The 11,917-nt window shown below is 43.5% G+C and overlaps 1 protein-coding gene across 1 annotated transcript; it reads left to right on the forward strand.

The window, feature by feature from the left end:
* Window positions 1-1,143: 1,143 nt before the first annotated feature.
* On the forward strand, window positions 1,144-5,817 carry LOC310842757 (2-oxoglutarate receptor 1-like). The gene is made up of 2 exons (XM_083734897.1): window positions 1,144-1,802; window positions 4,763-5,817. Exons 1-2 carry the CDS (start codon window positions 1,786-1,788, stop codon window positions 5,814-5,816), a joined length of 1,071 nt encoding a protein of 356 aa, XP_083591023.1. The 5' UTR covers window positions 1,144-1,785; the 3' UTR covers window position 5,817.
* The last annotated feature ends 6,100 nt before the right edge of the window (window positions 5,818-11,917 follow it).

The raw sequence follows: 11,917 nt of genomic DNA on the forward strand, positions 1-11,917 counted from the left end.
GGTGGGTGCTATTTTGTATTAATTTTAATTTGATTTTTTAAAAACTATTTAAACTTTGGGTTGTCTTTGTATATTTCATAGGGTATGTATGTCACCTGGAAACAGAGTCATGAGGGCAGAATACAAATGCAGTATCTCCATCCATCCATCCATCCATCCACCCAATAATTTGGACTCCAGTGACAATTTCAGCCCATTTAATTTAAAGAAAAAATCAAACACACCTAAAAAATGCAGTTTTGTACATGCAGATTAAAGCCACCTTTGTCAAAAACAGTATACAAAGTTACTGAACTATTCAAAAGTGTCAAACCAAAATATATTAATTTCAGACTTTTGATGTCATCACTAAAGTTTCACACGCCTGAGTATAGGTATGGCACCAAGTAAAAACACACAGTTCTGTAAATGGATAGTGTACATAACCGAATGCATTTTGTTTAATTCACTACTGTAGTTTATCCAGTTCTGGTCCATGTCATTAATCAAACAGATTCTGCAGAGCATATACATGAATCAAAAGGCAGAAGTAAGGAAGACAGCTGCCAACCTGTTTCTGAAATCAATGAGTCTTTTTTTTCCTGTCACAGGCTCTGAGGCTTTTCTAGATCTTGATATATTACTCCTGCCCACACCAAGGACTCAGCTATACAGCTGCAAATAAAATGTTTTAAGTGTGTTTTAAGTGCAATATACAATGTGACACTTAATGGCACTGGTGAGCATTATGGAAAATTCAATGTATTTTTAAAAACACTTTTAAAAGCAGGTTTTTATATGTGTGTAGATTCCACCCAACACTTCTGTAGCAGTTCTTTGACATGGTTATAGAAACAAAGTGACAGCAAGATCTTATTTTAGGACCAAGAAATACTTCTGTGAAATTAGAAATTAAGGTTGATTCCAGATAACCCACTTTTTGAGCATTCATCCTGATTTCTTTGCACAAAATTTGGGAGAGGGTAGACAATGTTGGCTCTTTTAAGTCAGCATGAATTCTGATTTGTTTGTGGGAAGTAGGAAATTTATGAAAAAGACAGTTAAGAATGAAAATTGTGGCCTTCTTAGATCACTAGGTAGGGCTTGAACAATGTTCAGTACATTTATTATCTTCCTGCCTCTACATAATTCCTTAATTATTATTCTGATTGTTACAGTTGGTCTACGATGACAGGGTGGCATTCCATCATTAGAAGCAGAGGGCAAATCAAGTGAATATATTTCTCCATTTCTGCTCCTCTCGGCTATCAAGCTTCTTATTTCTTGGTGCAGAAGGAATTCATTGCACAGGGAGCATAAACAGACACTCGGAGGAAGAGAGGATTAAAGTGTTTCGCTCACATCAATGAGCTACATGGAAGAACGATGGCTTGCTTACATTCCTGTGGGAGAAATCTTCCCAGGTGGATGGTGAGAGCTATATGACTGATTCATCACCTTTCCTCCATGAAACATTGCCTGGCAAACCTTAAACACCCATAACAGCGAAACTGGACAGGCTGTGAGCAGTTTCTGCTGCAAAGGGTGGGACAGGAGACAACTAGACACAAACATATAGAGCTGCACTATGTTGTACAGGAGTCAACGCAGGGCAGAGTTCCTCCCTTTCCAGACCGTAGTGCAAGCATTTGTTTCTCTGTCTCCCTGCAAATATGGAAATGGATCTCCGTGGAACTTCAGAGTTGCTCCAGTAGTTGAGGAGTGTCGTCTTTTGTCATCCAGCTCCCTTTGTAGCCAACTAGTTTGCTGCCTTCTCATTTCCAACCATGAAGAGGATCAGAGGGGATGCAAATCACTGACAGGTACACAAACCTTCTGACGTTAAAAACAACCAAGAGAAAGTTGGGGAATGTTAAACGATGCATGATTTATAACGCAGGATTTCCATGCCAATTACAGCATCATGCAACAAATCCCATGCAAAATCATGTGCTGGCTTGGCTATTAGGGGATTGTGAGAATGCAGAAAATGCACAAACTCAGCAGAGGTAGTGAAGGAGCCATTAGTAGTATTCCCTTGTGTGTGAGAGTTAAAGAGGGACCTCTTGTTCCAAGTCAGTGCTTGCAATGCTTATTTTTTAAAACCAACTTCTTTTTTAAAAAAGGGACCTCTTGTTCCAAGTCTGTACTTGCTACCTGCAGTTACTTTAAATGCTTGTTTTTTTAAAATCAACTTCATCTTTTAAAAAAAGGGGGGGTTGGTTAGTCAGAATGCACCTTTTTAATCACATATTTTTTTAAAAAAACAGAGCCAATCTAACCAATAAAATCTGAATACAGAACCCAGGCCTGTAGCCAGAGGGAAGCTGGGGGGGCCCTCCCCCCCTTTTTTACAAATAATTTAAAATTTAGGAAATCCCCTTCCCCTGCCTTTAAAAGGTCCTGGTGAGAACATAAAAGGAAGAGAAGGACCGAGAATGGGCAGACAAGGAAATGAAAGGAGTTAAGGGAAGCTGAGGAAGAGAAAAGGGGGGAAGGTAGGAAAGCAACCAGAGGGTGGGTTGGTGGAAGGATGAAATCAAAGAGGTGAAGAATGGAAGGAAAGGCAGGAGGAGGAGGAGGCTGTACTCTGGCAACCCCAGAAATAGTTGCCCTCTTACCTGCAACAAGGCCTGCACAGGTAACGGTAGCAATGATATTCATTATCATCATTAATATAGCCTTAATGAATCTTAAGTAATACATTAATGTGTAAACTGCCTCTCTGCTTTTCTGGCATCCGCTCTCCCCCATTCCCCAAACTTGGAGGCTGGCTACAGGCCTGCGTAGATCCTATTTCTGCAGATGCTCCTATAGTGCACAGCACCCTAAATGTGGGGGTTCATTAAAGATGGAGGCTCAACACATATACCCAACTTCCCCACCCCCAACCACCAGCAGTTTCCACACGTACTTGTTCTAATTTCAGGCTTCTGAGAACCTCCTTGCTCTTGGGGTTAAGGTGTGTGAAGGTCTCTTGAGCAGGGAGGCAGGGATCTGCCAGTTTGGGGTTCTTTTTGTTTCTCATTTTTCCAATCTTAAATTCAGTTCTCCATATTTGTGATTAGGGATGGTGGGGTCCTTACGAAAAATTATTTCTCCCATTGTGAATTTCTCCTTAAAAAAAATGTGCAGGTTTGACAAATATGCATATTCTTGCAAGCAGCACAATGGATTTTATACATTTTTTCCCCCACTCATATATGCACTTACATGCACACTTTAATACAGTGGTACCTCGGGTTACAAACACCTCGGGTGTCAGGGTTTCAGGGACAGAGAGCGAGGGGGAGGGGTCCCAGGGCGACGAGGAAGAGGACGACGACGACCCGAGGTTGTCAGTGAGTCCGTCAAGTGAATCCGAGGATTCCCAAAAGGGAGCCCCCCTGGTCAGGCCAAGGGGCAGTAGAGAGGGAGGCAGTCAGAAGCAGGGGAACGAAGGGGGAATCCCCAGTGGGGGCTGGAGATCGGGACCGGCCTCTCCGTCGGAACGGAGTGAAGGGGGTGGAGTTGCCAGTGTGTCAGAAAGAGCAGAACAGGAAGCAGAGAGGGGAAGGAGTTCGGAGCAAAACGTCCTGCCGGAAGGGGAGGAGTGTAGTACCGAGAGTAGCGTAACGGTCGAAAGGAAGGTCAGAGGCAACGTACGCGCGCCAAGTTCAAATGTGGAGGCGCGCGGAAATGAGGAGAGCCCTGAGGAGGAGCCTGGTCCCAAAGCACGAATGAGGGGGGAGCAGGCGGCAGAAGACTCAGCCTCGGGGGAGTCCCGGAGGGAGGGAGCACAGGGGGGCAGGAAGACCCTGCGGAAAAGGAAAGAGAGGAAAAGGTGGAGCAGTACAAGCCTCTTAAGCTGGTGCAGGGGCGGGACTGACTCAGAGGGGACTTCTAACATCTAAGGGTAACAGATGCGGAGCCACGGAGCTTGGATGTAACGACAACAATGTTCTTCAATAAAACCTTTTGTATATATCTTGGACTGGACTTTGGTCTCTTGTGAGCTGGGACCTCGGGTGGCTCTGACATCGGGTTACAAACATTTCAGGTTACAGACTCCGCTAACTTGGAAGTAGTACCTCGGGTTAAGAAATTTGCCCCAGGGTGAGAACAGAAATTGTGTGCAGGCGGTGCGGCGGCAGCAGGAGGCCCCATTAGCTAAAGTGGTACCTCAGGTTAAGAATGGTTTCAGGTTAAGAACAAACCTCCGGAACGAATTACATTCGTAGCCAGAGGTACCACCGTACAGGGATTTTACTGCATATTGCTCGGCTGTGTGTGTGTGTGTGTGTGTGTGTGTGTGTGTGTGTGTGTATATATATATATATATATATATATATATATATATCGCTTGCATTGCAAAATTCAGAAAAGTGCAAAGTGCAAATTTCAATGGTTGGTCATGTTTCAGCTCTTGTATTGTTTTAGAAAGAGCAAATTTGGTGAGTTCGCTTTTAACAGAAATATGAATTCAATTTTTCTTCCATTCCAAGTCTTGAGGGAATGGAAGGAAGGAGGAGAATTGAGGAAAAGACAGCCCACCCTCTCCATCCATGTCTGTTGAGTATTTAGGCATGCAGCAGCGGGTGTCCTCTCTCTTTCTCTCTGGATGCATTACATCCTTGGGGAACAAAACCATGAGAACATTTCACAGAGCTAACCACCCTGATTATATTGCACTTAACTGCATCCCCAGAAGTTTTCTTCCTATAGCAAAATAACATGATCATGTCGTTTTTGAAACTTGTCTAAGCCAAACCCACCCTCTTTTCTCTCTCCCGCCCTCGTGAAGTCTCACAATGGTTGCTATGGACGCAACTGCCTTTGAAAATGCAACCAACCAGACCAGCGCGCTGCCAAGCTACGCTGCAGTTGCTGTTGAGAACTGCACGGACGACGTGCATGGACTCAGGAAATCCTACCTGCCACCCTTGTATGGCATGATCTTCTCGGTGGGATTCCCAGGCAACATCATGGCGATTTGCGTGTACACGTTCAAGATGAGGCCCTGGAAAAGCAGCACCATTATCATGTTCAACTTGGCCTGCACAGACCTCCTGTACTTATCCAGCCTTCCTTTCTTGATTCACTACTACGCCAATGGAGAGCATTGGGTCTTTGGAGACTTCATGTGCAAGTTCATCCGCTTTGGTTTCCACTTCAACTTGTACAGCAGCATCCTCTTCCTGACCTGCTTCAGCATCTTCCGATACATTGCAATTGTCCACCCAATACAGTCTTTTTCCGTCCGGAAAAAGGCATGGGCTGTTGCAGCCTGCGTTGCATCTTGGGTAATTTCGCTGCTGGCCATGGGTCCTCTCAACTTTTTGTTTACTTCAACGATGGAGGAGAACAAATCTCTTTGCCTCGACCTTACCAGTTCTGAAAACGTGGATGTTATCCGGTGGTACAACTGGTTTTTAACTGGCCTGGCCTTCTATTTGCCATTAATAACGGTGACTCTTTGCTACACTGTGATCATCTATACCTTGGCTACAGGGCCCCACACTCAAAACCCTTATAAGCAGAAGGCTCGTAGACTTGCATTTTTCCTCCTGGTAGTCTTTTATGTGTGCTTTCTACCTTTCCATATTTTTAGGGTTGTTCGGATTGAACTAAGGTTGTACCGAGTCAGCTGCGATATTGAAAACCATATCCATGCTGCCTACATTCTATCCAGGCCACTGGCTGCCCTGAACACCTGTGGGAACTTGTTACTTTACGCCATAATCAGTGATAATTTCCAGCAAGCCATTCAGTCTCTTCTGAGATGCAAGTTGAGCCACTTAATGCAACAGACAGGGGGTAGCAGTGACTTCAATAGATCTGGAATATTAAAATTGTGAACGGATGCATTTCTCTTCAGAACCTCTGGTACCGGTTGTCTCCTAAAACAGTTAGAAAGAGGCTGCACACAGCTGCCCAGTCTTAAGAGTGGCTTTTATCAGGGGTGTGGAACCAACCTATCTCCCTCCAGATGTTGTTGAACTACAACTCCCATCATCTCCGACCACTGCTCATGCTGGCTGGGGTTGATGAGAATTGGACTCGAGCAACATCTAGAGGATCACAGGTTCTCCATCTCTGGCTCACATGAACCTGATGAGTAAAGCAGCCTCATGGGATATAGGCTCTTCCATGTGTCTTTGGAAAGGCGTGGCAAACACAGAGCCCTTAATTCAGTTGTATAGAATGGTTGCTTGGGTGGCCCAAGGTTGTCTCTGGGCACATTTTGCTGTGTGTCTCTTAAACTTGCTAAGCAGCCTAACAGTAGCGCATTAAATCAGCAAGAGCTAACTGGGATGCTATTTTCATTTGTGTCTGCTGCTTCTTTTCTTTTTGCAAAAGTACCCTGGGCATCCAGTGGAGATCAGAAACTCCGGATCAGGAAGCATTACCTTTTTTTTTGCAAGGCATTTCTATAGCTAAGACACGTGGTCCAAGAATGTTGGCAGCCCAGGTAATAGTAATAGTAGTAGTAGTAGTAGTAGTAGTAGTAAATTTTATTTATACCCCGCCCTCAGGGTGGCTAACACCAATAAAATCACAGTCAAAACGTAATAGGGGGGAAAGAGAAAGGGGAAAAAAACAATTTAAAATACAGGTTAAAATGCAATTTAAAATGCAGCCTCATTTTAAAAGTCAAAACCATAAGGGGAGGGAAACATAAGGGTCAGACCGAGTCCAAACCAAAGGCCAGCTCTGTCTTGCAGGCTCTGAGGAAAGATGTCAAGTCCTGCAGGGCCCTAGTCTCTTGTGACAGAGCGTTCCACCATATTGGGGCCAGTACTGAAAAGGCCCTGGCCCTAGTTGAGACCAATCTAACCACCTTGCGACCTGGGACCTCCAAAATGTTGTCATTTGTGGACCTTAAGGTCCTCTGCAGGGCATACCAGGAGAGGCGGTCCCGTAGGTACGTGGGTCCTAGGCCATAGTTCCATAGTTTGCACATACGGATGGGGCAGGCACTGCTCAGACCTTAGAACAGAAAGTGCAGTGACCAAAGGCAATGTAAAAATGCAAAATCAATGAGTGCTGTGCATTAGGAAGCACCAAGTGCTGCCAATAGAGTGTAATGTTTTTGTTGGCATCCATTTGTCTCGATAGACAATGGAGTTCATTTCCAGAGTAAAGTCAAACCACTGAGTGACTTCCCCGGGGCACAAGCCCAGGCGGCATGTAGTGACCTGAAGGCACAACGCTTAAGCAGGGTTGTCTGGATATCACAGGGTTGCCATAATTCAAAAAGTGAAAATCCGGACACATACAAAAATGAAGTTCTTTACCTACTTTTTAGGAGAATTGCCAAAAAACCAGCACTTCCAATATGGGATGCCATATGCCTGGGTTTCCCCAGGACATTTTAGCCACTTTCTGAAATTTCCACCCAGGCGCCATTTTGAACAGGCGAATCCTGGCTATGCCCGGGAAATTCCGGATGTATGGCAGCCCTAGGATATCACTCACCAAAGAGCTCGAGGGAGAAAAAGAAATAAATGTGTGAAGACAGAACCAGACAGCTTGCAGGCATGATATCTCTAGCGTCTCTCAGAAAAGATTTATGGAATTAGTGTACAAAGAATGCAGTTGGGAATATTAGTGTGGAAAAGCATCGCCTAGTCATGCCATGAAAAACGGTGGAGATGACTTGGGATGCAGGTATATATCCTTTTCCATTCCTGCCCTGTTTTTCTCCCATTGTTTCTGTTCTGCTCTTGTTTGTCTCGCAGCCCCCATGATGGCAAAATTACATAACTTGCATAATTGATTGCATAATTTACCTAAGTTGTGTTGTCTTTGACTCGAAATGAATGAGGTGGAAACATGATGCAGATGGTGTGGAAATATAATCAATTACATATCGATTGTGGCCTGAAAGCAGCAACATCAGCGAATATTATTTTCTGGATTGATTTCCATTTCTAATATGAAATAAGCAGGCGTCTGCAATTTTCACTCCTGTTTCTGTTTTCACCAGAATTCTCTGACATCCCTAGCAGATAAGTGTGGGTTGTTACCACGCTATCTCAGTACACACGTCTCCTGCTCCAAATCCATCCAAAACTCCCTTCTGGACCATGAGCGACCGGGGATGGGATTTAGTTCAACTGTTGGGATCATGTTTCCTTACCATGACCATGGCTCTGTTTCGACAGGGGACAGGCTGCTGTTGGATTGGTAGAGCTGGGCAACGAAAGGTGAGTGAGCCAAAAAGGCAAGACAAGACTACTTCACGCAGAAGGTGGTTGCCTGAACATTGCTAGGAATGTGACAGTTACATTAAACCCCAAATCTCTCCACTGAGCTCTCCACATTTCCTTTTAATTCACTGAGCAGGAAGCATCAATGTGCAGCTTGCAGTGATTATCACATACTGTAAATTCTAGTGTGCACCACCTACTAGGAGGTTAGAATTGGCGCTGTAGTCTAAGCCACTGAGCCTCTTGGGCTTGTTGATCAGAAGGTTGGCGGTTCGAATCCCCGCGATGGGGTGAGCTCCCATTGCTCTGTCCCAGCTCCTGCCAACCTAGCAGTTTGGAAGCACGCTAGTGCAAGTAGATAAATAGGTACTGCTGCGGCGGAAAGGTAAACAGCGTTTACATGTGCTCTTGCTTCTGTCACGGTGTCCCACTGCACCAGAAGCCGTTTAGTCATGCTGGCCACATGACCTGGAAAGCTGTCTGTGGACAAACGCCAGCTCCTTCGGCCTGAAAGTGAGATGAGTGCCACAGCCCCATAGTCGCCTTTGTCTGGACTTAACCATCCTTTACATTTACCTTGTTTTTTACTACTTACTAAATGTTCCCTACGTGCTAGACAAATCAGAGGCACCCCGCAAGAAATATGTCATTTCCTTGAGGGTCTTTTACCTCACATTATTTCACCTTCACTCCTTACCTGGCTGCACTAGACATGGCCTGGTCATGGCTACACTGCCTCAGAGCCTGCTCACACTTTGCAGTGGAATTTGCTGCCAATGTCTCACCTTATTTACAGTCCTAATGCAATGTTCAAATCCCTCATGCATGTGAGGGAGAGTTGCTGTAAGCTGTCAAGAGAGGCTGGGGAAATCCAGCCAGGTGGGCGGGGTATAAATAACAAAATGATGATGATGATGATGACGACGACAAGCACATTGGCTCACCAGCCCCATTGCCCTCTGCAAGGTGGAGGACCAAACATTTTCAGAAGGGAGGCTGCTGCCATTTTAGAGGGTTAAACTTATTTTTTGCAAATTTATTTGGCTGTGAGGAATTCAAATCTGCCATTATTTTGGACAACAGTTAGTTTAGCTAGGTTTGATGAAGAAGCACTCCAGACTTTTGCCTTCCCATTCCATGGAAGCCTACAAGGATGGGATATTCTTTGCCTCACCCAATGCAATGGTGTGGGAGAGAATCCTTCAAGAGGGCCTACATTGTTTAATCATTCATTTACCCAATTTATATGGCTGCCTCATAAAGCATATACAACTACTAAATTCAGTGGCGTGGCGTGGGGGGTGCAGGGGGGGCCGGCCGCACCGGGCGCAACATCTGGAGGTTAGGGTTAGGGGGCGCAAATCCATGGGTTAGGGGGCACAAATTACTTGCCTTGCCCCGGGTGCTGACAACCCACGCTGCGCCACTGACTAAATTACTATGCAAAGCAATAACAACTGTTTTACAAAAAATTGCAATGAAAACACAGGTATTAGGGTGAAAGACTAGACCGTAAGAAAACCAAACGTAGCTTCCGAGCCTCTCTAGGTGGCTCTCAGGACTCTCTCCAGACCACACACCCCGCTCCAGGCCACACCCCTCACTGGTCCTGTTGCTTGACTGCTACTGCCTGGCAGAGAAGTCCTTGAAACTGCCTTTTGCTTGCTTAAATGGAAGGCAGAGAGGGGGGCTGCAAGTGTGTGTACAAACTGTACAAAGGTAGCATTTACATCGACTAATGTACACATTTTTGCAAGCAATTTCTCACACTGCAATGTGCTTCTGTATGTTGTTTTCACTAATACATTGATTTTTATGCCCCCCTGTCCTTAATGCAGACATTTTTATTTTTTATAACAACAACAACAACAACAATAATAATTTTATTAGTTTTCAATTACAATCCAATAAAAGCCTCATTATAACAATACCGATTTATAACACAATTATTAACACCAATGTTTCAAATACCGAATTATATAATTTAGATAAAGTGGTCCCCCGCGTGCTAGATTTGATGATATTCTTTATTTCTGCATTCCGAAATCTTATTAATTTTAATTACATTCCAGTCATAGTAATGCAGATTTTTTTGATAAACATTCTTGTTGGAGAACTGCATCAGAAAGTTCAGATACGCGATCATTTTGGGGGGGAGGGTTCTCATATGGCTATGGAAAGTAGAAACTTGATACATTTGGCTTTATAGTGGGGTAGCTGAAAATAATTCCAATATATTTCACATCTGGCAACCAATGCATCTCTTTGATATCAGATAGTACATGGGTAGATGAGTCTAAAAAGCCTGGGACACAAATTTTCACAGCCCTCTAGTAGCGATGGTGGCTCATTTGCCATAAGTAGTGTATTTGGTGTATGAGACATGACAGATAGATATGCAAAGGATCTCTAGCCGATCTCTCATCCACCATATGTTTTCTGAGGTTTTATATTTGGGTGAAATATTCCTGCATTGCAGGAGGTTGAACTAGATGGCGCTCTTTGTTCCATCCAGTTCTACAATTCTATGATTCTGTTTCCAGGTAATTAGCACACAATCGGAAGGATATCTGCTGCAAGAACTGGGAACCAGCCTTGCAAAAGCAGCTTTTAAAAAACACTACAGCGGTAACCTTTGGATGAGAAATTTGATGAGTTGGAGAGAGAATTGCTTTTCCTTCTTTTCCTTTTCCTTTTTTTCCTGTTAAGAGCATGGTTCTGTGTGACTCATTCTTTTTGTATATTGCAAAGAAAGAAGTCCTCTGTGTGTTCTTTTTTTAGCAGCTGTAATTTCCCTTTGAAAACAAAGAGAGAAAGAATATCAAGCTGCAGGGGGAAGCCATATGAAAAGTTATGCTAGAAGCATATTCTTTTCCCCTGGCAGAAATCATGAGATAATTTTCTCTGGAGTTGACCTATAGATGCCCATCTGTTAAATACTTTTTTGTATGTCTATAGAAAGAGTCGACATGTATACAACTAAATTCAATGCAGTGCATTGTAATTGTTACTTTTAATTATAATCCCTATTATTTTTATTTATTTGGACGGTTTCTGTCTTGCCCTTAATCTAAAGAACTCTAAATGTGGATTACATGTCCCTTCTAAATGTGGATTACAAAATATTTGCAGACATCTTGGCAAGTAGATTTAAAAGAGTTTTAAATGAAGTAATTCATAAAGACCAGGCAGGCTTTCTCCCAGGTAGACATATGTTTGCTAACACAAGGAACATTATTGACATTTTGGAACATTTGCAAACAGATATAAACACAAAAGCAGTGCTAATCTTCATAGACGCGGAGAAGGCCTTTGATAATATTTCTTGGAAATTTATGAAGGGAAATTTGAAAGAAATGGGAGTATGACGGGGTTTTGAAAATGGGATTGAGGCAATATATTCAGAACAAAAGGCTAAATTGATAGTTAACAATGTGGTTACAGAAGAGTTTAAAATTGAAAAAGGAACACGACAAGGAAGGCTGCCCGATTTCCCCTTTGTTATTTATTTCAGTTCTGGAAGTGCTCTTAAATATGATCAGAGGGGACCGGTTGGTGGAAGGGATTCAGGTCGGAGCGAAACAATACAAACTTAAAGCATTTGCAGATGACCTAGTTCTGACATTGCAGGAGCCAGAATCTAGTACAAAAAGAGTATTGCAACTGATACAAAACTTTGGTCGGGTGGCGGGATTTAAACTAAATAAACAGAAAACTAAGGTGTTGGGGAAAAACTTGACAGATAC

This window comes from Podarcis gaigeae (genome assembly GCF_964106915.1).
Source record: "Podarcis gaigeae genome assembly, chromosome: 4".
NCBI classification, from domain to species: Eukaryota; Metazoa; Chordata; class Lepidosauria; order Squamata; family Lacertidae; genus Podarcis; species Podarcis gaigeae.